This window comes from Taudactylus pleione, unplaced genomic scaffold (genome assembly GCF_031769625.1).
Source record: "Taudactylus pleione unplaced genomic scaffold, aTauple2 ptg000040l, whole genome shotgun sequence".
In the NCBI taxonomy this organism is placed as follows: Eukaryota; Metazoa; Chordata; class Amphibia; order Anura; family Myobatrachidae; genus Taudactylus; species Taudactylus pleione.
Window position 1 is genome coordinate 34,461,659 of NW_028284442.1, and position 27,373 is coordinate 34,489,031.

General features: G+C 43.3%; 1 protein-coding gene across 1 annotated transcript; it reads right to left on the reverse strand.

The window, feature by feature from the left end:
* Positions 1–113: 113 nt before the first annotated feature.
* Positions 114–27,373, reverse strand: EIF2S3 (eukaryotic translation initiation factor 2 subunit gamma). The gene is made up of 12 exons (XM_088454302.1): positions 27,225–27,373; positions 21,864–21,927; positions 20,033–20,160; positions 16,323–16,444; positions 14,477–14,571; positions 13,821–13,979; positions 12,167–12,301; positions 11,453–11,547; positions 9,583–9,727; positions 2,124–2,293; positions 1,845–2,017; positions 114–525 (listed from the first exon to the last, which is right to left on the reverse strand). The coding sequence occupies exons 1-12, from the start codon at positions 27,291–27,293 to the stop codon at positions 462–464; spliced, it is 1,419 nt and encodes a 472-aa protein (XP_088310428.1). The 5' UTR covers positions 27,294–27,373; the 3' UTR covers positions 114–461.

Below are 27,373 nucleotides of genomic sequence, written 5' to 3' on the forward strand. Positions count from 1 at the left end.
GTCTAGACCTGCTTGGCCTCAATAATGGGCGAAGCAGGTCCAGACTTTACCTCCCGTTAGCCGCCCCCTTCATACATCTCCCCACCAGTTACTTAAAACAAAAGAAAAAACAGTTGGTCTTTTGAATTTTATTCTGCTGACAATCATTCATTGGTGATAGAAGTCCTGAAGACTGGAGGCTCATCAGGAAGACTGAAGAATTTGGTATTATACTTTGTAATAAAAGCATAGAACTTGCTGGGTTACAGAGCAGAAGGTCTCTGGACAGCATCAAGTGTTCATTTTGTGCTGCAAAACTGCTCAATTATAAATTATAAATTGGGGCTATAAATGTTGAACTTCTGGTGTAAGAAGAGCGATGTTATCCTGGTAGGTAGCGTTATCTCCATAAGTGTTTGGCCGGTGTTTTTGGATTTTTCTTAAAACATTTTAGCAGCATTGGTGGTCTGCATCTCTGCCGGCTAGTCGTCATCTACGGTTGGCTTTATGGTCACACCTCTTCTTATCTGACCCCAGCCAATCAAACTGCAAAGAAAGAAGCAACATTTTATATATAGAAAAACAAAAAAATAATCATGGTGCTTGTGTTGTTCGTCCTCCAGTAACTCTGTCCTGTGGGATTCTGTCTCCACTAATAACCTTTGTTAAGCTTTGAATAGTAAAGTGAAACTAAAAACTGGAACCGGATAAGTTTTTACTTAACAGCTGCTTGTAACATTTTCACAATTGTCACTAATGTAAAAGGGTTTTAGACGGGTTGGGTATGGGAAGCCGGCGCTCAGAAACCCGACCAGACGTGGAGACCGGTGCCTAACGCTAACCCCCCCCCCCCCCCCCCCCAGTGCCTAAACTTTACCTCCCCCTCCCAGGTTCCTAAACTCTAAGCCCGCTTCTTACCTTCGGGACACCGGCGGTCAGGATGCTGTTGCCGGGATTCTAAGCACTGACCCGTTGGGATACTAAACTTATCGCGTTTTAGACAGTAGCACACTAGAGCTTTTGTTGTGTTGCTGGATTAATAATACTGTATGCACTTCATGGACAACGTAATAAGCAGCTATAATACAACTATGCATCCAGAGATGTAACATGTATATATGTAAAGGCCATATAAATTAATCCTGTAATTCCTACTACATTAAACATTCTGATGGGAAAAGAAATGGTTGCTTAGACAATGAGGATATTTCACTCTTGTGTGGCAGAACTGGTGCTAGGTTGGTGGTGCTGTCATTTTACACCACTTATTTCATTCATATGGCTAAACTAGGGGTGAGCAATTGGCAGCCCTTCAGCGGCTGTGGGACTACACATCCTAGCAAGCCCTGCCTCAATTTATCAGTGCATGCTGAAATTGTGGCATGGCATGCTGGGAAGTGTAGTGCAACAGCAGCTGGTGGGCTGTCTATTGCCCACCCCGTTCTAAACATTCACTGTAAGTCTCAATGCACAACCTTGTGATGTTTATATATTGATATTTTAGTCTAAATAGGGAAAAAAAATAAAAATTCCAGCATTACTTATGTTACCGCACGACTGCTCTGTAGGTAAAATTTAGTCTCAAGTTTCAATTGCAGAAATTTCAAAGCTATGGTGAAAATGTATCAAGACATAAAAAGAGTGAAGTGAACAGCGGAGAAGATGCCCATAGCAACCAATCATATTCTACCTATCACTTTATATAATGTACTTGATAAATGCTCTCTCAAAGCTGAATGGTTGCTATGAGCAACTTCAGCACTCTTTACACATTTCCCCCTTAAAGTTGAAAGTTTAAACCAGCGGTTACTACTAACACAGCTGTCCACTTCCATTCTACCGAGCGCTTATCTGAAGAATCTTACCGCCAATGTTTCTCAACTCTCCGGCTCAGAGCTATTTTCTCGCCTACTTCCGTGCACACTGGATTTGTGAGCACAATTTTTCCTAAATCTGCTTTTACGGCACTGACACGACCACCAGTGGACAAGGAACCAATGTTGACCATCAGAACCTCATTCTTAGACAGTTTTTGCACCTAAAAGACAAGTCACATCAAGCTTTACACTGTGCGAGTACACGGACGTTAGTAGCAATATGGCACAATCTTCATATGATCACCTATCTATAGAGAAAACCCTCACCTTTGCGGCCTTCTTGTCCCCTTCTGTGCGGACTCCGAGAAGACGGCGCAGGAGGAAGTAAGAGATTTCCAGCTCTGTGAATATCTCCGGCAGATAACCAACTGCACCTAGAACTTGTCCAACCATACGGTCAGCACGGCACAGGGTTGGGTCAATCTTGGTACCGACACCTGTATACAATAAAATGAATAAAATAAACATAAAGGTCAATTTCAGAACTACAATAAATACAACAGAACAATAATGCTGAAATTGTACAAAAGATTTGGAGAAAATATATTAATGTTAGAATACTATACTGTCCAGGGCTGCAGTCGCTACACCAAAGCTTTTATGCAGACTCCTCTATTTTACTACTGTCTGACTCTTTAATGAATGGAAAATGCATATAATATGGGGGGAATTCAATTAGATCCGATCATTTTCGGGCAGGTAAAATGGGATTTTAACGCTTGCATTGCCTTCGGGCAATTTAATTAAGATACAGTTTTATTCACTTGAAAATCGGTTATCGAGTGAATACACATAGATCTGTGATAAGTTCATGCATCCAGTGTGTTAACTGTGTTTTCCGCCAGGCGCCAGCGTTATCAGGAAAATAAATATATAATTTTTTTTTTCGGAGTCAGCCGAGCTCCTGAAAAGAAATGCCCGATAAGCTGCAGTCAGCAACCTAGCTGTTTGCTGGGCTGCAGTAGGACCAGGGAGATTGCTGTCGCTGAGCGGTTGTGGGGGGAGCAATCACATTGATCGCATATACTCACAGCCCCCCCCCCGGCAAATAATTTCTCATTATTATTCCCTATATTGGGGGGCATGGTCACACCTCCCATGATTAGGCCACGCCCCCGATAAGTGCAGTCTCCTGGGCTAATTGAATTAGCCCCGGGGATCAATCAGCCGGAGGTAAAGTGCCGCTGCTATTTGAATTCCTCCCGATATATATTATAAGTAACAAATTTAATGTAGTAAATTGTAGCACAAGGCATTGTCATCACCAGCACATAAATCATCAGGCTACTTAGGCTGATTGTACACAAAAATATACAATATAATGTAAAGTTGTTATAGAGACGCAGACAGAATAAAATAGAGCTGACCAATATGTGCTTGCAGTATGTAACATCATACAGTATCCTAATTACAAGCTAAATAAAACATGCATTTGCACACCTTGCTTGCAGCGCTACATGGTTTGTTCAAAAAGTGCAATTTGCACCAACTCTAAAGCTGGGTACACATCTATACAATTATCGGATCAGGGTGAACATTAATATTCAGCCTCTCTCCTGTACCACTACCAACACACCTGTTCATGTGTTTATAGGATCGCCGATATTTATATCAGATTATAAGATTTTATCTTGGTGCTGGAGTCAGAACAATTCTACCTACTCCACCCAAAATTGTCGTCTCGGACTCCACAGCCCTGTTACGGTGTTTGAGCTTTAAAATGCTGCATTACTGTAAAGAAAAGCCACGGCGCAGGCTACAAAACAGGATTTTGGTACTTACCGATAAATCCCTTTCTCCGATTCCACAGGGGACACTGGAGTTCAAGACAGTGGGGTATAGACGGTGGTAGAGCAGAGCCTGGCACTTTAAATAATTCTGAAGTGTGACTGGCTCCTCCCCCTCTATGCCCCATCAGCCCCAGTTTTAAGAACTGAGCCTGAGAGGAGACGGTAAGGAGAAGACCACAGAACGGAACAATACCGACTGAAGGAGAACAGAGGAACCCACTGCAGGGAACACATGCAGTCACACAACTAGATAAGGACCCAACAAAACGGCAGGAACGCAGCGCTGGGCGGGAGTCCAGTGTCCCCTGTGGAATCGGAGAAAGGGATTTATCGGTAAGTACCAAAATCCTGTTTTCTCCTTCATCCACTAGGGGACACTGGAGTTCAAGACCGTGGGGACGTCCCAAAGCGAACCTCCCGGGTGGGAAGCGCGGAGAACTTGCCGACCTTTCGGCCAACCGAAACAGGGACAGCCCAAGACTGGAGGCATGTCGTAGAGCCAGGAGACAATCAGAGCTCCTTGCTGAACAGTCACAGACATTCCACAACTTACAGCGTAAATTCAATGGAATACGGCTAGAGAGTAGGCGCAGATGAGAAGCATCAGAACACCGTAAGCTCAGCCAAAAACAGACCAAGCAAGACCGCTGGGAGCAGAAAAACCCCAACTAGAATCCATAGAATGGCAGTAACATGAGAACAAAACTCGAGAAAACCGTACCAGCGACAACTACAGGAAGCTGCAACAGTCTCAGACAGCAGAATCCCAGCACTGCGGGACATCAATCATATAGATAAAAGTATAATGATACCAATATACAGAGACGGAGCTGAACCCGTCCACAGACTCCTAACCAAGCAAACAAGGAGGCAAGAGTCACGACCTAACAGTCGCCCTGAACCATTCTCGAGGTCCAACTACTAAAGGGTTGGTAACCAGTGTAAGGTTTAGACCATAGAAGTTATCAACGAGTGGCGATCCCACTGGGCATGAGGCGGATACGAGAGGATTGAGACTACAATTCCTTCCAGTGGGTCAGACGGCAGTACCACCCCTCCTGTCAAACAGCAGACAACTTCCTACATGATGGTAGAGTGTAATCAGTACCAACTACTGGCCTGAACATAGTATGAAAACACCCAGGATACCCTTAGCAGAAAAAGAGCACGGATGCCACCTCCACCCAGGGAGAGTTACCAATATAGGGAAGTATCCCATCCGCAAGGCTAAAGCACTAGGACAACTATGAAGGTACCATTCAGGTACCTGTCAGTGTGCTGAATTTATCAACAGATACTGAACAGGAAACAAACCAGGCCCCCTGTATGGAACATAGAGACTGTCACACTTTATAGTAAAAATGTGCATTAGCCCATAGATGCGCTTCAGTCCATAAACCCAACAGATTCCAGTAGAATAGGGTCACAAATCTCAATGTTACAACTATGCACCTACATACCAGGAAAGCTCTAAAGTGTACAGCCAACTGATTTAAAAGAACTGAAGGCTGCTAGGACAGCAGCTAGGGTGCGTAAGACAGAATAACAGCTATGTCAGGATGCATGAAAAGGAAGCATCTTCCGAGGTATTAGTGGGGTAAGCCCGCTTACCTGTGAGCGACCAGAAACCCTCTGGACGCTATGTAGAATGTCACTGACCTTATTCATCTCACAGCAACCCACCACGACAGGTACAGAGAGTAGCCTCAGTGGGCAAAGATCAATGCTCTACAGCACGGACTTCAGTCTGGAGATGCTGCAGAAGAAAATACTGTAGAAACTAGCAAATTGTTAGTGGAGACAAGAAGGCCGTACAACAGGACGCTATACCTGAGCCTGTTCCATTAGGGATATGTATCCATATAGAGATTACACATACCCCAAAAACGGTCTGCTAGTGTATCCTTACATTAACACTTATAATGGTGAAGTGTGTATTACGCCCACAATCTGATACAACTCAGGCCAGACCCTGCCTATATCGCCGGGTGGCCCTAGGCCTCACGTAAATTAACTAATAAGCCATGAGGATGGAATAGATCCTGGATTCTCTATGTACTGATAGGAAATGTACCCAAGGGACCATCAGATACCCATTTTATTGAGATATGCGACAAGACAATAATATAAAGTACCAGAATCGATACTGGGAAAGGTACCTGTACATAGACATAGAATGCGTTAATTATCCCAAGTAAGAAGAGATATATATATGTAGTGATAACGCCAGACAGGTCCAAAAACAGATTTCTCCAATTATTAGGAAAATTCATACAAGGAACGGGAATATATCAGTATATATACACATACACACACATAAACATAGCTGCATGAAAAGGCAAACTCTTTGAAAGGAAGAGTTAGTACCGACATAGTAAGTCAGTTGTCAAACTCCTGCACCAGGAGATCAGCACGCTACATACATATACACACACACATATATATATCCCGCAATAGGAGATCAGCATGCTATATCTATATATACACACACTGCATTCCTAGTGTCTTACAAGTTGGTTACTAAGTGCGCCCTAGAGTGTAGTTGTAATTAATAGGTCCCCCGAAGTGGACGCCATAGATATAGACTGATGGAAACAGGACTATAACCCGAGGCGGGTGTAAGTACATATACATGTGTGGACATACAGGAAGGCCCCAGGACATGTATAGAGTCCATACTAGAAGCAATGCCGTAGGAGCCTGTGACTATCCTATGTAAGCTGCAGAACATGACTCTAGTCTATAGAGCCACCATATAATATGTATAACAGACAGCTTCTGGTAAACCCTGGCAGCTTTCCAGACGTGGAATATGTACCTTAATGATTGTGGAAGTATAGGCATACCTACACATATCCATAATTATATACATATACACACACACCACCCAATCCCTAGGGAGAGATGGTGTTAAGCGGAGTTATAGAACAAACTACCGGATCAGGAGAGTCCAGCCTCTCGTCGTAGCATCCTCTTTAAATATGCTAGGTATCAGACATAAAACTGAGAAGAACATATCCTACCCCTGCTTTAATGGTAAGGATAAGAAGCAAAAAATATATATATATATATATATATATATATATATATATTACACACACAAATCCCCACATGCCTACGCGTACCTACATACAAGATTAGTAGGTGACGATATAATTTGAAAAATATAACATGGGCCATAGTTAGAGCCATGGAAGGAACTGAGCCCCCGGTCTTAACGCCGGGTTTAGTTTAAAATACAAGTATATACATACATGTGGCTTACCTCCACGCAGGGAGACTGCTCATGTGCCGCGCGTGGCTGTCATTCTGCTACGGCGTTGGGGCAGGAAATGTTAGCAACGTACTATCCCAGACTGATTGCCATCCTGGGACCCTTCCTTTACCGGTGTACTCGCCTTATCAGGTGTGCCCTTCTGGCTCCAGATGATGGAAATCAAAAGATGACCTCAGTGATGCGAGACAGCAATGCCAACCACCACAACGGCCATATGTTACTACTTCGTGTTGTGTGTGCTGCCGAAGGGAATAAATAAGATATAAATCCATATAGATGCACAGATGCATACCTTCTAAGGTAAGCACCGAAGGCTGTTGAGATTTAACATATGTGCAGCCACATATATGCATGAGAAGAGTACGGCTCATTGTTAAGGTGAGCCAATGTGAGGCATAAGCCTGAGGATGGGACGCACCCTTTTTGTAACCTTGAGTTAAAGATATGCAATAACCGTAATTTCTGGCAGCAGCCAGAACAGTGGCCCGACTATGCATACTATACACATTTAGGCAGAGTGATCTCTGGCAGCTATAGATGGAAGAAACACACTGCATTATTCTGTTACACATCAAGCATATTTGCCCCAGATGTTCAATGTAATAAGCCTGCCGCACCTGGTATACCCAGGCGGTCTCCCATCCAAGTACTAACCAGGCCTGGCGCTGCTTAGCGTCCAAGATCAGACGAGATCGGGCGTGTGGCCGTAGGCGCTGATAGATATGTGGTGGGCAAAGTGGCGTGGACACAACCTCTATATTAGCCTGTGGCATGTTCCTCCCTGTGCTTAATTTTTTTTTTTTTTTTAAATATAATATTAAACCAGTACACTACCCAGTTCCGTAGGGGAACTACCGACGTGCAATATAACAGAGATGAGGCAGAGCCAGAATCTATATAAAGACTGCAGGTTAAATTACAAACTCCACAGTTGTGCCGTTAAACCTAATAAGACCAGGTGCTGTAGGTTTAAGTAAAGAAAAAAACGGAAGAGGCCATATGCAAGCACAGGGAGAACATACAAACTCCAAACAGTTAGGGACGTACTGGGAATAAAACCCACAACCCTGTTAAGGGTTGCACCCCCCACAGAACTCCAGAGTGAGGATGCAGGAGATGCTGGCAATAAGCCCCGGCTCCTTTTAAGGCAGGTGCATATGCTGTTTTAGAATACTCGCTGGAGGTAATGGCGGCATCTGTGCACGCCAGCATGGACTAGACTCCGCCCCTTATCAATAAGCGGGCGGGGTGCAAACAATGGCTGGTATAGCAGGCATAATGCGAGTGGGGGAGCGGGAACGTAATAGCCAGCGCCGGTGCATCTTCATACAAGCACCGGCGCCGCAACCAGCAGCCGAGAGAGCTGTGAATAACAGCCTCGCTCTCCGGCGGCTGTGTGCAGAAGCCAGCACTTCTACAAGCACCAGCGCGGCAGGGAACAGCCGCGCTGAGCAGCTCCCTAAGCCCCGCCATGCGGCCAATTGTAGCCAGCGCCGGTGCAATCTCCGGCGCCGCAACCAGCAGCCGAGAGCGCTGTGAATAACAGCATCGCTCTCCGGCGGCTGTGCTCCTCCCCCTGCAGAAGCCCAGTGCTTCTTCAAGCGCCAGCGCGGCAGGGAACAGCCGCTCTGCTGCGCAATGTAGACTCCCTTATGGGAGTAGCGGGTCGCGGCAGGCTCCCTCCCCGTGGGGATATAGCAGAGGGAGGATTCGGCTCTCGTGAGAGCAGCAAACAGAGCGCTGTCAGGCTCTATAAAGTAAGACAGCGCTCATCGTGCAGGGATCAGGCATGCTGCTAGGCAGCAACATTACAGACTGTCTGAACAGTCTCCCTGTACATGTATCCGCGCTCTATGCGCGGTACCTCCGCCCCTTATAACAACGGTAGCGGCGTTATAACAGGATTCCAGGAGGGGTTATACTACAGTATATACCACCTGAGCCTGGGAGGGGGCAGAGGGGCCGCAGATTAAACTCCGTTCCCCATAAGGGGAACAGAGCTATACTTACCACTGCTGGCATCAGGGCTGCGGCTAGGCATTCGGAAGCACGGACACAGCCTCTATATTAAGCTGTGGCGTGTCCTCCCTGAGCTACTGCCAGGGTGCCTGGGACTCCGACACACACTCTTTTTAGTGGAGGCGGGTCTCCTGATGCCTCCATGTAGCAGGCTGACAGACGCAATACTCTGTCAGCCTGTCCTCAATGCTTTGTGAAAGCTAGAAATTAAAATAAAGTTGAAATAAAAGAAAAAATACTAAGTGTGGGCTGGAGCTCAGCCCTATGTGACCGGCTCTCTCGGGCACATTCTAAAAACTGGGGCTGATGGGGCATAGAGGGGGAGGAGCCAGTCACACTTCAGAATTATTTAAAGTGCCAGGCTCTGCTCTACCACCGTCTATACCCCACTGTCTTGAACTCCAGTGTCCCCTAGTGGATGAAGGAGAAATTAGCATTACACTAAAACTGTATCAAGTAAAGCATCAAAACAAAAATACTTCTTGAAGTATTTCTATTTCCTAGCTAAACTATAAAAAATAAACAAAAGACAACTAAAGAATGGACACAGTTTGTACAGACATCATAAATACACAGCAGTGCTTAGTATTACCTACAGATAATAAGTATTACCCATGACTGCACCAATGCAGTATCTTACCAATAAGGCCTCCTGGGGCGGCATACTGTAGGTCATTGTGCTCAGCAAAGAGCGAAACTATTTTGGAAAAGATTGGCTTGCACATGAGTTTTCCTTCACTGTCCTTGGATACAATGCCGGGACGAACCTCTATTTCCTGCCCCACCTGCATCATAGAAGAAAGCAGCCCTGTTAAGGAAAACTCAAACAACTGCAAAAGGCAGCGACTGAATGGTTATAACGCTATAGGGATAGTATTTATAATGCAGCAGTTGAAAAAAATCAGTAGTGTGGACCAAGCACTTTGCAATTTCCTCAGAGACTTCATAACTATTTACACACTGCTTAAATTCTTCCTAATTTACTGTACCAAGACCAAACAAACCTAGCCATCAGTCATGTATAATATAAAGGGATTGGCCTAAATCTTGCAGACAAGAACACAATGTGTGTCCTTATAATCCTATTAAAACATGGAATAATCAGAAATTGTACAAGCTGTACGCGGTAGGTTTTCTGATATGGTTATGGGAAGTGTCCTGCATATATGTAACTACAGATAAAAATCACTCTATAGGTGCGTACACACGTAACGATTTTTTGAACTATTTAACGATATCGTTAGCGAAAAAGTTTTTTAAAAAATTGCTAATATTTTGGGGTGAACGATAATCGTCCAAGCGCACTCCCGTTTGTAGTTCATCGTCCATTCTGACTGTCCAAACGATTTTCGTTCAGAAAATCGTTCATGTTGTACAGAATGAACGATGAACAATGTCCATTCACTATATGCAAGATTAAAAAATAGTTCATGAAAATAGTTGACAAAATTGTTCATTAATTTAGTAACCAACGATTTTTGGAAACTATTTTCGTTCACTTTTTCAAGGGAAAGTCTGAACGAAAATCGTTGGTTACTAAAATCGCACCTTATAGTGTATTCTCCTTCCTTAGTAACTACACTGTGCTCCACTGTCTAAGGATTACATGTAGCTCAGAATACTAGGTCAGCAGCTCAAATGTTTTAATTAACCTACAGTGTCAACATCTTCTGTACCTCAAGGAGGTAATGTCACAAATATGTTTACAATTCAATCCTTTCTCACAAGATAAATCCACAATGCAAAGCACTCTTCTAGCTGCACATATGCACACTTTTTCATACACTATATTCCAGGGGTTCCCAACCACAGTCCTCAAGGCACACTAATAACAGTACAGGTTTTAGGGATAGCCATACTTGAGCACAAGTGACTTAATTAGTACCTCAGTTATTATGATTTAACCATCTGTGAACAATCATGGATATAACCAAAACCAGGACTGTTAGTATGCCTTGAGGACCGAGGCTGGGAATCACTGCTATATTCCAGAGGTTCTCAAACTCGGTCCTCAGGACCCCACACAGGTCACCCAGCAGGTGCACAGGTGTATTCATTACTCACTGACATTTTAAAAGATCCATAGGTGGAGCTAATTATTTCACTTGTAATTCTGTGAGGAGACATGGAAAACATGCACTGTTTGGGGTCCTGAGGACAGAGTTTAAGAACCTCTGTTATATTTCACATCGTCAGCATTACTTTGAAACGTTGTATACAGTATGCTGTGTTTGTTTTAACCTTGAGTGGCATCTGACTACATGATGTATATGGTCTGTCGTGGGGTTTCCTTGGAGGGCACTGGGTGCAGCTGCTGGATAACAAAAGTTTTTTGTGATAAGAAACAAAAACCCTATCAAATATTCCAAAGTATCTCAGGTAGTGAGACCAAATTAATGAACAGGATTCCTGTATGTCAGAGCAGCAGTAATTCACATCCCCACAGGCAGAGCGCGCTAGGGTTACAGCATTCGAGCAGTCACACTCAGGTCACTGGGTGATCTCCATACCTTTAATACTCCTTTTAGAATACTGCCTCCAGCTACACCACCTTTTAGATCATCAACTTCACACCCTGGTTTGTTGACATCAAAAGATCGGATAACTGGAAGAATATAAAAATCGGAACATTTGATTAACAGTTTTCTGCCAGTTATAGAAACAAATAGCAATATGCAGTGACCGGTGTGCAGAACATTTTCTTTATATCTGTCCCAGCACCTCCCATATCCCACACGCACCTGACATTGAGGGCCATTACGGTAGCAGATTTCTGCTCGCACCTCCATAGGCTGCAGGCAGAAATGTGGCGAGACATCCTGAAAGCCACTCTGGTGATCACCCGCAGCTAATGGAGTCTGCCCCATAGAATAAAAAACTATACATTTATTATGAGTGTTCAAGACTAACATAGCAAGACAATGTCACATTCTATAAAATATGGCTAATAATAAATCTGTATCCAGTATTTGGATTATGAGGCTTCCCCACTAAATTTATACCTGTGAGCTAATCACTTATTTAAACCTTTTTGTATATGAATTTTTATCTATTATTGGCAGATCCACAGAAACCGTTTACATAGAGTATACTCCTGGTGCAATGCAGAATTTGGTTTAGCAGTAGCCTCATTTAATGATCGAAATTACAGATTTTAAAGCAAGGTAAATATGGCTTTTAGACATAACAGACACCGGTGCCCTGGAGGAAGGTGCGGAACTTACCAATAAGTCTTGGCTCAGATGAGAAGTCCCGTAGAGGCACTGGGATCTTCTTTACAATATATTCACAAACTACCTCAATGTTATACTTCAGCTGAGCAGAGATCGGAATGATCGGAGCCCCCTCAGCAACTGTACCTGTTACAGCAACAGAGACAAATGGTTTTTTTACTCAGTAAATCCCAAAACCTATCCACTTAATATGGTCAGTGACTACAGTAAATCAAGCCTGGACAGACTGTAGCTCATAGCTGGAAGGGTATGCTGGGACTTGTAGCTCACAATACCTGGAGACCCATAAATTGTCTAGACCTGAACCTCACTGTTGTCTTACAGATAATGAGGGTAAGGTGCAAATCAAAGAAATAAAAGGTAACTGTCTGAGGAAGGAGACAGTCCCGCGAAACGCGTTGCTATTGAAGATATTTATTCTTACTTGTGTGTTTTATTCTTTGACTCTTTCAAAAGAAAACTATTTAAGGAAATATTTTTAGGACTCATTTTTGTTACCAATTTTCAAACAGATACTGTGAATATTGATTATTGTTTAATGCACTAATACAAAGATTTGGATTTTAAGTCTTGAGATGTGTGTTAAACTCCTGGCACGCTGAAATGAAAGGAGTAAAATCTGGTCTTTAATGAGATTAATGACCAGATTTAAGCTTGCAGGCCAGTGTCACACGGCTTCCTCATTTCTGCTGTTGATGGCCTGCAAGCTTAAATGTTTTAAACAAAATCTTTCACTTTGCTAGATACAGATATTTAGTGGTGACTAACAGACAATTTTTTCTGTTTAATATTTGAATATGGCATTATTTCCATGCTGATGGTACTGTGTGACCTTTTTGTGGCCAAATAAAAAAATGCAGCCTAAGCGATCTCTATTGTGAATAGGGATTATTGAACGCTAAGGTTCAGAAAGACTTTGTACAGCCCAGTTAGGCATAGGAGCCTAGACATGGCAAAAACTACGAGGGATTAAAAGAAAGAAAGAAAACAAAAAGCATGCAGCAGCTAGTGTATGACCCATAATACATAATCATAAAATATATTACCTGACAAATAAATAAAGTATATTAAGAGATTAAACTACTGTTGTATCATATATATTGGATTCTGCTGCTGGCTAGCGTTACTCACATCCTTTTAGCTACTGGCATTTTGAAGAGATATATGGCAGATGATCAGTGAGTTTAGCGCATTGGTTTACCAACCTGAACACAAATAATTGGCCTTTGCAACATGGTAGTTGTAGAACAGAGAGCTGTACACTACACAAGCCAACCAGACAAATCTAATGTGGGTACACACTGGAACACTAATGGATTGGCCGGCCATCCAAATGATCTGCCATTTTGGCAAGGTTATGCAAATGATACTGTGCATACACATTTACCAATCAGCCGCCTGATAGGTCTATCCAGAAGAACCAGCTGTGATGTCATTATCACTGGTTCCTGTGGCCAGCATATGGGTCGGTCTCGTGTACACACTAGCAGATGTGATATCTTCCAAAAGACATCTTTCACAGATATATTGTGTGTACACAATTCCAGATGGTCTTAATATATCACCTACTGTGTGCTCAGCACAGGTGACCATCTCCCAGAATACTTTTCTCGTGATGCATAACAGAACAGAAACCAAATCTCACCTTGTACAAATGCAAGGATCTGCTCATACTGTTCCTTGGCCTGACTTTCTTTAACCAAATCAATCTTATTTTGTAAAATAAGGATGTGTTTTAGTTTCATGATTTCTATAGCAGCCAAATGCTCAGAGGTCTGGGGCTGTGGACAGGATTCATTGCCAGCTGGAAATCCAAAAAAGCAGAAAGGGGAAAAAAAACAAACACAAAATTATCAGAAAGCAATATATGATAGGTTTTAATGAGAGATTAGCATACTTACATTGTCCTTAACATAGATATGTTATACTGTACATGATGAGTTAATTGTTTTTTTTGTTTTGTTTTACATTAACCAGCTCAGGGGAGGTTTGAAACGACACACAGGAATGATATTATAATGTACCACGTACGAATGGATAGGAACACTCACACAACCAATCAAATAAAGCGTTTCTTTGGTGCTTAAAGTCATGATCATGTGTCTTTGGAACGCTTATGGCAGTGCTTATATTACCTTGCGCCCCCGTTGGGTTACGCAGTACAATGAGTGATGTCGCATTACTACAAATATCAGCGATGTGCACAAATTATTGCAAATTGGTTGCTCAGTCAGACTCCCCTTCACCTCATGTCACAAGTCATGATAATGCAACCTCTACAACAGAAGTAGTCAAACACACCTATTAACAACAAGGCGGCATCCATAACAGCTGCACCGTTCAGCATCGTTGCCATCAAAATATCATGGCCTGGGCAATCCACAAAGGACACGTGCCTGTCAAGGGAAACGAGAGGAACGTTTCAGGTACAGGAACGGAGGATGAATTAATGCTCGGTAATGAAATACATTTACTAAACAGCTTGCAAGACCTAACTTTAAAAATAAATAAATATATTTGACAGTTTGCAATCACTTAATCTGACATTACTAAACTAGCAAATTACCCTCTTCCACTGACAACTACTTTATCCTATAATTTACAATCTACACTATGGGGGAGGATTTAATTAGCTGCTGTAATTTACTGATGGATAATTGAACACCTGAGCTAATTCAATTTGCCCCGAAGACCGCACTTATCGGGAGCATGGCCTAATTGCGGGAGGCATGGCCACAACCCCCTTAGAAAAAAAAAAAAAAGCACGGCACCAGTCTCCCTGGTCCCACTGCAGTCTAGCACATACAGGCGTGTGCTGGGCTGCTGACAAGGGGGCAGCGGGGGGGCCTGGCCCCCTCCAACAAGCCAATTCCCCCCACTTATCGGGCATTTCTTTCCAGGAACTCAGCAGGCTCTGAAAAAAAAAAAAATGCCAGATAAGGATCTGTTTTCGGGCAGGAACTGACGTTAACAGATAGGATCCGTGAACTTATTCCTCCCAGCAGCCCTCTCCTCAGTGACAACCTGGACGGGAAGCCACGGAGACCACTTGAGATCCCCGGTCCGGTGGTATTTTTTAAACATTTTATTTTTTACGCGCCACAGGGTTTTTAACTCTGCAACCTCTGCAACCACTTTGTTTTTAATTGGATACTGTGGCTATCAGGAGCATGCATAAACGCGGTAATCCAAAATTGCCTGCAAGGTTTTTTAACCTTGCGCCCAATTGAATCACCCCCTAACTGCTGTATTACCACTAGAGTAATTGAAGAGCTCTGGGCTCATGCTAATTGAATCGCCCCCAGTGACTTGTTAATCTTTCATGTCTTAACCTTTAACTGTCTTTCCTACGAATGTACCACACTACCGGAAGCTGTGCTAACATGGCAGATACCGATGGTTTCTTCAACATTGGCTGAGAATGCGTCAGTAACTAGCCATTCACTCTCCTCACATCCGCTACAAATTATAACTCCACTACTTAATGTATTGATTGTACTCTCATTTGCACACGGTTACCTTTTTATGTTATTGTATGTTATTTAGTTGTATTACAATAGCCTCAATGTACAGGGCTGTGTAATATGCTGGTGCTTTATAAATAAATGTATAAATCTTAAACTGGGTTTATCCAAGCACAGGAGCCACCGTTTCACCCATCTAATAAGCCTAATGTCCCAGAAATTTCCATCACAGCCAGAACCACAAACCTCACACTTACTTCCTATGCTGGTGTTCTGGAGACATTTCATTCAGACTTCACATCCAATCATTGAGCAAATCCCATCAGCAATCTCTGACATACCACCAAAGTCTATCTCCTTGCTCTCATTATAACCCGCTGGCAGAATGATTCAGCTACTGACCAGCACAACCTCAGCTGCTCCTATGCCAACCCTAGCTCTAGCCAAGATAAAATTCAGAAGGACTTCGAACACCATCTATCATTGAACTTTCCTTTTACCAACGTTTCACCCTGCTTGTATCTCCCTTAAATAGTAATCCGCCTCACACAGGGTACCCCTCCCTCCTTCACGTTTCTGTGCCCCTCTATTTTTCATATGTAATGCACATGAAGCACTAGGCAATCTGCAGTAACAGGATACTATTCAGTCATTGGTAGTATACACAAATATCAGCTCATTACCTGACCAATTTAAAATTGCCTTTGGTGTTGGGCATGTCTGCAGGGAACTCATCAGGTGTGCTGCTACCACAGGAGCGATAGCATTCGGGCCGGGAACAGCTAGGGTCATCAAGTTTGTAGATCTGCAATGAAAGGATTGGTCAGTAACAATACCCAAGCTACAAAGCAATGGCACCAATCCTACATCAGCATTTGCACCAATCTCCACCCAAAGAAGCCAATCCTGTAACTGGCAGCCCATACTGTACAAATGCAAATAGGCTTTCATATTATGGATGTTGCAGTTCAGGACCTGAAGCACATTTGATCAGATTTAAAAGTAGAAGAGACTTTGAAGTTATACATTTTTTTATCCCACCCTTTGAAGATCCTCCCCACCTGATGGTTGTGCACTGCGGAGTCGGTGACGATTGCACTCACCCCCACTTTTTGCCATTATTGCATGTTGTGAACTACAATTTTCCCAAAGTTAGTGTTACATTACAATTTTATCACAATTGGAGATGGTCCGGTAAGGACCTCTGGTCCACTTGACATGGAATGACCCTTAATGGGAATTTGTAAACCATAAGAGGTGAGCTGAGAAGCTCACCTTCAGCAGTGTTTTTTGTATGGCGCAGTCATCTGCCCCATTATCTATTGGAACCCCAGCATTATAAAAACACACAGGTTAATTTAGGAGATCGAAAAACCCACATTGCCAGTGTCCACTGTATGCAACCCAGATGGGTACAGCAAGTACAGCACTGGCTGCAGATGATCCAGTGTGTGCAGGAGGGAGGATAGAGAGCAGAGATCCAGGGGAAGTTTGTGATACTGACAGGATGCAGATGATCCAGTGTGTGCAGGAGGGAGGATAGAGAGCAGAGATCCAGGGGAGGTTTGTGATACTGAAAGGATGCAGATGATCCAGTGTGTGCAGGAGGGAGGATAAAGAGCAGAGATCCAGGGGAGGTTTGTGATACTGACAGGATGCAGATGATCCAGTGTGTGCAGGAGGGAGGATAGAGAGCAGAGATCCAGGGGAGGTTTGTGATACTGAAAGGATGCAGATGATACAGTGTGTGCAAGAGGGAGGATAGAGAGCAGAGATCCAGGGGAGGTTTGTGATACTGACAGGATGCAGATGATACAGTGTGTGCAGGAGGGAGGATAAAGAGCAGAGATCCAGGGGAGGTTTGTGATACTGAAAGGATGCAGATGATACAGTGTGTGCAGGAGGGAGGATAAAGAGCAGAGATCCAGGGGAGGTTTGTGATACTGACAGGATGCAGATGATACAGTGTGTGCAAGAGGGAGGATAGAGAGCAGAGATCCAGGGGAAGTTTGTGATACTGACAGGATGCAGATGATCCAGTGTGTGCAGGAGGGAGGATAGAGAGCAGAGATCCAGGGGAGGTTTGTGATACTGACAGGATGCAGATGATACAGTGTGTGCAGGAGGGAGGATAAAGAGCAGAGATCCAGGGGAGGTTTGTGATACTGACAGGATGCAGATGATACAGTGTGTGCAGGAGGGAGGATAAAGAGCAGAGATCCAGGGGAGGTTTGTGATACTGAAAGGATGCAGATGATACAGTGTGTGCAGGAGGGAGGATAAAGAGCAGAGATCCAGGGGAGGTTTGTGATACTGACAGGATGCAGATGATACAGTGTGTGCAAGAGGGAGGATAGAGAGCAGAGATCCAGGGGAAGTTTGTGATACTGACAGGATGCAGATGATCCAGTGTGTGCAGGAGGGAGGATAGAGAGCAGAGATCCAGGGGAAGTTTGTGATACTGACAGGATGCAGATGATCCAGTGTGTGCAGGAGGGAGGATAGAGAGCAGAGATCCAGGGGAGGTTTGTGATACTGAAAGGATGCAGATGATACAGTGTGTGCAAGAGGGAGGATAGAGAGCAGAGATCCAGGGGAAGTTTGTGATACTGACAGGATGCAGATGATACAGTGTGTGCAAGAGGGAGGATAGAGAGCAGAGATCCAGGGGAAGTTTGTGATACTGACAGGATGCAGATGATCCAGTGTGTGCAGGAGGGAGGATAGAGAGCAGAGATCCAGGGGAAGTTTGTGATACTGACAGGATGCAGATGATCCAGTGTGTGCAGGAGGGAGGATAGAGAGCAGAGATCCAGGGGAGGTTTGTGATACTGAAAGGATGCAGATGATACAGTGTGTGCAAGAGGGAGGATAGAGAGCAGAGATCCAGGGGAAGTTTGTGATACTGACAGGATGCAGATGATCCAGTGTGTGCAGGAGGGAGGATAGAGAGCAGAGATCCAGGGGAGGTTTGTGATACTGAAAGGATGCAGATGATACAGTGTGTGCAAGAGGGAGGATAGAGAGCAGAGATCCAGGGGAAGTTTGTGATACTGACAGGATGCAGATGATCCAGTGTGTGCAGGAGGGAGGATAGAGAGCAGAGATCCAGGGGAGGTTTGTGATACTGAAAGGATGCAGATGATACAGTGTGTGCAGGAGGGAGGATAAAGAGCAGAAATCCAGGGGAGGTTTGTGATACTGCCAGGATGCAGATGATCCAGTGTGTGCAGGAGGGAGGATAGAGAGCAGAGATCCAGGGGAAGTTTGTGATACTGCCAGGATGCAGATGATCCAGTGTGTGCAGGAGGGAGGATAGAGAGCAGAGATCCAGGGGAAGTTTGTGATACTGAAAGGATGCAGATGATACAGTGTGTGCAGGAGGGAGGATAAAGAGCAGAGATCCAGGGGAGGTTTGTGATACTGAAAGGATGCAGATGATACAGACAGGAGCAGCTCACAGGGACAAAAAGAATATCCAGTTATATAAACTGAATGTGTAATTCTACATAGAGAGTACAGGCTGCGTGAGGTGGCTCTCAGATATAATTCTGCAGGTTGGCCTTAATATGAAGTGTAAAGACTATCAACTATCAATCCATTTATCTATATACAAATGACGTTTTATCCAATTAGCCCCAATATACTTTTTTTCGGGAGAGAAAAACAAGGGATTTTTCGCCTATAATCCCCGTTTTTTTAATCCTGGTATCCTATTTGTTCGGCTGAAAAATATAGGATTTTTCGGACGAAAACACATAGGTCTGAACTTATGTATCCTGTGTGTTTTCGCCAACGCAACAGTGAAAACAATGCACTTTTCGGGGTCCCTAATAAAAAAAATAAAATAAAATAATTGGAGAGCCCCGGGGGGATCCATTAGTGCCCGAATAATGTTCGGGTCTTATGCGCCCAAAGACTCTGGAAAAGCCAGTCATCAATTTCACAACTTATATCCAAGGTCATGCATTACCGAGCTGAACACTATACATGAAGTAATGGGAGTGTTTATAATTATACCCGCCATGTTCTGACACCTGAGCAGCAATGTATATACACCAGAGCAGGGCCAGTGTTATAGCAGTTTAGTCTCGGTATCTGATCCCATACATACACCTAATATGTTGTAGTGTCTGTAATTGGGTGGGAAGGCATTACTATTATAAAGAGCTGTAGCAGAATGGCAGCTTAACACTGAGCCATGTATATCTGCCCTCATTGTTCATATATGAAAATTTCAATTTTGGGGATCAGTGGTCCTTTAGGCTGCTCCGCATTTTCTAGCATGCCGATAGTTTAGGGCCATGTATGTGGAAATATGAGGGCAATTTTCTGGGACTGCCATTGGTAATTTTGCATATGTAGCAATCATGCAAGAGTACAATGAACTGACCTTAGCATTGGCGTATCCAAGCTTGATAGTAATATTCCTCTCAAGTTCATTCTTAAATCGGACAGTGTGTACACCAGAAATGGCTTTAACTACAGTTGATTTACCATGGGCTACGTGACCGATGGTACCTATAAAAGATGAAGCCTACATTTAATACCATCACAAAGGAAAGACAGAAGATTGTGAGTAACACTGAGCTACCGCATTCTGTAACTAGGGGGGACATGTGCATTAACTGGCTAGCAACTCTCCGTTCATGGTCTTATAGTATTTATATTAAAGATCAGATATTTGCACCCGCAGCCAACCAAAGAAATGACCATGGGAATTTGTATCTAGAGGGAAAATGTTTAGACAATGATCAGAACAATTATCTTTCACAGAGACCCAATTATAGCAGCATATGACATAAGCCACACTGAACATTCCAGACAGTTAAGGTGGTCACACGTCGGCAGGTCCTGACTCTCAACCTTAGAGACACCACTGTTCCATGTGGTCCCACAATCTGCAGCTGAATGGCCGGACTACTGTCCACCATTCCTGTGTCAGGAAGAGGAGTGTCGGCATGCTATACTGGGAATGGGACCATGAGAATAGCCACATTGTAAGGAAAGCTATTACTTATTACATGAAAAATCTGATTACATTATACAGCACTAAGTATATCACAGTCAACTGAATGGAGGGTAACTATGTCCCCTTAGAATAAGCCAAGTGTAGCTCAGTGTCCTGCCTGAGGCCGCTTTGGTACACACCTGACAGATATATCTGCAGATGATGGACGTTCATACACACTGATGGCCGTCATCTGTGTCTTGCTGCGTCTCCCGCCCCCCTCCTCGCGGCTGCGTGTATACTTGCGGTCTGCAGACCGCCCATACACACCTGCTGATGGACAGATTTGAGAAGGAGGCTAGCCTCTGACAAAGCCATGGATGGAGCCACGGGGAAACGCGTCAGCCATTGTCACTTTCTCACATCTGGTCTTTGGAGCTACCCATTCGGATTTTGGACACAGCTTCTTCACACTGGCCACCACTGTTCATGAGACAACAGTACTTTACCTCTCATGCCAGTTAGTCACGCCAGCTGTCCGCTCAGCCACAGCAGCAAGCCGGCTCATTGTTCCGGAGGACTTCAGCCGCATAGAGAGCTAATCATCTCTCACTCACAGGTTTCCTTCTATGGGATTCCACCCAGCCTGTTAAATACGCTGCATCTTTGGCTACCGGACCCCAGTGGATGGTGAGTATACAGCGATTATCTCATCTGCTTAATTACAGCCGATTCAACTTAGCGTGACATTCTCTAATATCATCTAACAGCCACAGGATTTTGGGATATTATTCCCTCACTGATTAAGCATTAAAGAGGAGATCTCCGTTCACGGAGGGCAAAAAACTTGGGACTCCAGCTTATCAATGTACATTTACCATCATTCCATGTGGGCTTGATTATTGCTTTGTATACCATTCCATGTTATATTCCATTGAAACAAGGATCGATTGCTCCAATTTTTTTAAATATATAAGTTTATAATTTGATATTAAAATCTCCTGATCTCAGGAATTATTATATATATTTTATGTATTCCTTTTAATACCCATTTTTAATTGGGTGTTATAAGCGTTGTGCAATATATTTTCAGTTCTCTGTATTTTTTGTGGACTATAGAAGGCCTGACACCCCTCCTCAGAGCTGCTTTTACTTTGTTGAAATTCTAAGCGCCATTTCTGAGAGTTTCATTTATATCATAATTATCTGGAAGCACAGTAACGGTTAAGCCCAGTATCGGCATACACATGTGCCATGCATACAAATATATTACCTATGTTAATAGTTGCTTGTCTGCTGATGATTTCTCGCGAAAGGGGCGTCAATTTGGAGACATCCTGTAAATAGAAAAATGTTGATTAGAATATTATATATTACAACTAAACCCAAAGTGATGCAAAATTCCGAACACATGTGCAATAAATATATACACACACACTCGAAAAAAATAAAAATAAAATTATATATAAAAATAATAATATACAGTCAGGTGCATAAATATTGGGACATTGACAGAATTTTCATATTTTGGCCTCTATTCACCACCACAATGGCTTTGAAATGAAACAAACAAGATGTGCTTTAACTGCAGACGTTCAGATTTAATTTGAGGGTAACTACATCCAAATCAGGTGAACGGTGTAGGCATTACAACGGTTTCTATATGTGCCTCCCACTTTTTAAGGGGCCAAAAGTAATGGGACAAACTAAACAATCCTAAATCTAACTTTCACTTTTTAATACTTTGTTGCAAATCCTTTGCAGGCAATTACAGCCTGAAGTCTGGAACGCATAGACATCACCAGACGCTGGGTTTCATCCCTGGTGATGCTCTGCCAGGCCTCTACTGCAAATGTCTTCAGTTCCTGCTTGTTCTTGGGGCATTTTCCCTTCAGTTTTGTCTTCATCAAGTGAAATGCATGCTCAATCGGATTCAGGTCAGGGGATTGACTTGGCCATTGAATAACAATCCACTTTTTAACCTTAAAAAACTCTTTGGTTGCTTTTGCAGTATGCTTTGGGTCATTGTCCATCTGCACTGTGAAGCGCCATCCAATGAGTTCTGAAGCATTTGACTGAATGAGAGCATATAATATTGCCCGAAACACTTCAGAATTCATTCTGCTGCTTTTGTCAGCAGTCACATCATCAATAAATACAAGGGAACCAGTTCCACTGGCAGCCATACATGCCCACGCCATGACACTACCACCACCATGCTTCACTGATGAGGTGGTAGTTTTTTGGATCATGAGCAGTTCCTTTCCTTCTCCATACTCTTCTCTTCCCATCACTCCGGTACAAGTTGATCTTTGTCTCATCTGTCCATAGGATGTTGTTCCAGAACTGTAATGGCTTTTTTTAGATATTGTTTGGCAAACTAATCTGGTCTTCCTGTTTTTGAGGCTCACCAATGGTTTACATCTTGTGGTGAACCATCTATATTCACTCTTGTAAAGTCTTCTCTTGATTGTTGACTGACACATATACACCTACCTCCTGGAGAGTGTTCTTGATTTGGCCAACTGTTGTGAAGGGGTTTTTCTTCACCAGGGAAATAATTCTTCTGTCATCCACCACAGTTTTTCTCTGTGGTCTTCCGGGTCTTTTGGTGTTGCTGAGCTCTCCGATGCGTTCTCCCTTTTTAAGAATGTTCCAAACAGTTGATTTGGCCACACCTAATGTTTTTGCTATCTCTCCGATGGGTTTTGTTTAGATTTTTCAGCCTAATGATGGCTTGCTTCACTGATAGTGACAGCTCTTTGGATCTCATATTGAGAGTCGACAGCAACTGATTCCAAATGCAAATGTGACACCTAGAATCAACTCCAGACCTTTTACCTGCTTAATTGATAATTAAATAACGAGGGAATAGCCCACACCTGTCCATGAAATAGCTTTTGAGTTGATAGTCCCATTACTTTTGGCCCCTTAAAAAGTGGGAGGCACATATAGAAACTTTTGTAATTCCTACACCGTTCACCTGATTTGGATGTAATTACCCTCAAATTAAAATCTGAAAGTCTGCAGTTAAATCACATCTTGTTTGTTTCATTTCAAAGCCATTGTGGTGGTGAATAGAGGCAAAAATATGAAAATTCTGTCAATGTCCCAATATTTATGCACCTGACTGTATATACACACTAAACCTTTTTATTTATTTTTATAAATAGATCTCAACTCATCACATTTGCACTGTCTCGTGGTCCCACACAAACACCCAGTGATAATCAAAGGTTCGGTTACGCCATGTGACAGATGTTTATCTAAAGACAATAAACACTTATTAGAAGAGGAGACAGCTCTGTTAGTTTTATACTCAAATACTTTCCTGCCTGCTGAAACAATTTATAATGTATAGATCACTATATCAGCCTCTAGAGCACACTTACAAATATACATTTTTAAAGCTTATCGCACACTCAAATACAGTAACACAACCTACAACTCCAGTGAGAAACGTCCAGCTGGTCACTGAAGTACTATTTTCAGACTAAGATTCCCTTGAAAGCCAGGCGTAGTCATTAAGTGGCAATGTTGTTTTTGGAGGAAAATAAAACAATGAAGAAGATACGATAAGTAATGGCATCTATAAGTAAATATGATCACACTTCAAAAAAAAAAAAAAACTTGCACAGAAAAACAAAAAACATATCAGCAAATTTATAGCCCTATCAAGAGTTGAACATGTCTTATAAAATCAATATACTAGCTAGTGGATGCCTGGGAACAACAATCTACAAGTAAACAAAAGTCAGGTAGTATTCGGGTGACTGTAAAACCTACAAACTGACAGAAAAGCAACCAGTAAGATGTGCAACAACCAACCAGCAGGACCAACATAAACTGCTCTAAACATTATGGGGTGAATTCAACTAGGTGCGATGTACGTCCACCCATCACGTTCAGGAACGACACAGCAGGACCTCCTAGATCGCCATTGTCTGTTTTCACATAAATCGGCAATGTACCAATGCTTTAGAGGGTACCGTATATATATGGCAAATATTTTCGCTCATCCATATCGCAGGTAATAGAATCAACCCGTAGGAGCAAAGAATACTACAAATACAGAAATAACTGCATTGCTCTCTGAATTACATCACTTACCACTTTATACTGTTATGAGGACACTGCACTACAATTCTGTTTTCACTTATGGGGATTAACTTTGTTTTGTGTTTAAATAAAGGATACTGGCTGCCTTTTGTCTCTCGTAAATATCCACCCATGATGGCCACTTAAATTTCATACTGTACTCACTTACATCAGATGGAAGCAATGTAGTCACACCTAATGGCTCATCTTACAGAGTGCGATATCCTCATACGCACAATTACCACTTCTGCACAGGAGGTATCATTCACATTTGCTACACAAGCGGAGGTGGGTTGCAATGTTTTTTGGTGGCCATTATTTCCGCTCGCCCCCTCCTGGGGTGGCGAGCACAGATGTGAAATAAGACAGGATTTTCACACATTTTCTTTGTTGTGCCCAATAGTCTAGACGGGTTTAGCAGCTTTGCGCAACTAAAAACGCCGTATTTGGGTGCGGCCAGTGCAAGAAAGGAAACGGAGGACGCACTTTACACATCTGACTTGAATTAATAGAATTGATTTCTAGACTTATTTTGTACAGAAACACTTTATAAAATTGCTATTTCATGTACTGCCTTTATAACATTATATGAATTGCGTTTTTGCGCATGACCAGGATTTGTATGGTTCCTCGCTGTGTTTTTGTCTTTTTTACTACACGCTGCTGCTTCACAGCTTAGACTGAGTGACTGGCATCCTGAAAAAAAAGCGCTACCACAGCAGTTTGCAGCTCCATGCAATGAACTCTGGGCTACGACTAGTTAGTCACGGGTTCATACTACAGCAAGAAAGACCAAAAACATACAGTACCTCCATGCTACGTTAGAACTACCGGCGAGGAAAACAAAAACAAACATTTGGATTGGGCAGTGAGGAGGTTCTCAGTAACCAGTGAGGGCAGATTTGGTGACATAGAAAGATGGGAATCCTGACTAGAGCAGGAGCAAAGGAGAGAAACAAATTGTAGACAATCCACTCAAGGAGCATGGAGGAGATTGGGTGATAATTTAGAGGAAGATTCTTAAAACTGGGGAAGACAAGAGGAAGATATCAGAGGAGAGGGGTAGGTTGACCAAGAGGATGATATAGGAAGAGGTGAGAAGAGATAGAGTCCATGGGGACATAATAATAAAGCCTGGGATTTGTGCATCACAGATTTGGCCATCCACATATGTCACCAGAGAAAGATAAGCGTGTCAGATCCTGCACAAGTTTGAACTAGCTGAAAACTCATTTAATTTGGTAACACGTGGGCTGGAGCCAAGTGATGGGATCACTATCCAATTTGTCCACAGACAAAGAAGCCGTTCAATTATGCACGAGCTGCCTTAAGCCGATGGCATTCCGTGTTTTCAGCCAATTACGGTAGCCAATTTCTGCTCACAGCCTATAGAGATGCAAGCAGATATCCGCTAGTGGTAGTTAATCGATGAAGCTGCCAGAGCCTGTTCCGCTAGCTATCACACTTAATTTAATCTGTTATACCACCTGAGTCTTCAGGCCTGTTCTTGCATTCACCATCTCACTGCACTTACAAGCACGCAAGATATGAGGCTTATTTATTCATTAGAATATCAAATGGATGCATCATAGGTTTTATCTGCCCAGTTGCCGAATAGTGCAGCTTGTGTAGCCAACATTATATAAAGCACCACCTGTCAACACCAACCTTATTAATCAGAGCTATTTCACACAGTAACGATAATTATGAGATAATGATAATTTTCTCTGATGTGATATTAAAGACACTTAAAATGGGACCAGATTAAAAGGATTAAGTTGTACTATCCTGTCTTATGATTTCCTGTATGGTTTTGGGAAGGAAAGCAGCGATTTATAATAGATTTAGACAATAAAATAACAGACAGTACCATAAACGACTAGGAGAGGGCTTACACGCATCCTATGTACAAGATAGATAGAGAGATATATATAAAATATATATATATATATATATATATATATATATATATCTCATGGTCAGGCAATTCACTGCCTATTGCTAAGCTAAAAGGATTCCATTACCAGGCACAAATCACAAAAATAATAGGCATATCGTTTTTCACAATAGGACTCCATACATCACCAATACGTGCAGCAGAGAACAATACATTGTTCAAACAGAATGTTACCTGTGCACCAGCCCCCTCACTGCAGGGAAGGGACATTAATGTATATATGCTCTATAATCACCAGGCCATACACCATTATCAGGGTGACATATACACTGGGAAAGGGGGGGGGGGGGGGTAACAACTACAAGTCAGCAATGAGCCCGGGCATAAGCCAGCCGAGGATGCAGCCCCTGCACTGCTGCCGGGACCAGCAGGGGGCACACAGCGGCCAGGAGGAGCAGCAATTAGGACGCAGTGCTGACCCCGGGAATCCCCCCCGCTGCCTGGGCCTGCGCTCCGGCCAGTGCACGAGGACAGCCTCGGCACCGCTCCAGGTCCCCTCTGCCCTGGCCTCCATCCCCACTCACAGCGCTCAGGCCGTTGCCCCAGCCAGCCGGGCCGCAGACGGTGACGGTCACTCACCAGGGTGGTCAGATCCTGCCTGGAGAGATGCGGCTGCCCGAGAGTGACTCCCGACTCGTCGCCCGCCATTTTGGTGAAGAGGAAGTCTCCGGCACACAGCAGACAGTCCCAAGATGCTGCTCACAGCCACTTCCGGGACACGCTGCGTT

What these genes read in the sequence shown, in the direction of transcription:
- EIF2S3 (XM_088454302.1), bottom strand. Translation starts at nt 27,293, where the DNA reads ATGGCGGGCGACGAGTCGGGAGTCACTCTCGGGCAGCCGCATCTCTCC. An exon ending in TTGGATACGCCAATGCTAAG is followed by an intron (nt 16,445 to 20,032) that starts GTCAGTTCATTG and finishes CTTTCATTGCAG; the next exon opens with ATCTACAAACTTGATGACCC. An exon ending in TGCCGCCTTGTTGTTAATAG is followed by an intron (nt 13,980 to 14,476) that starts GTGTGTTTGACT and finishes TTGGATTTCCAG; the next exon opens with CTGGCAATGAATCCTGTCCA.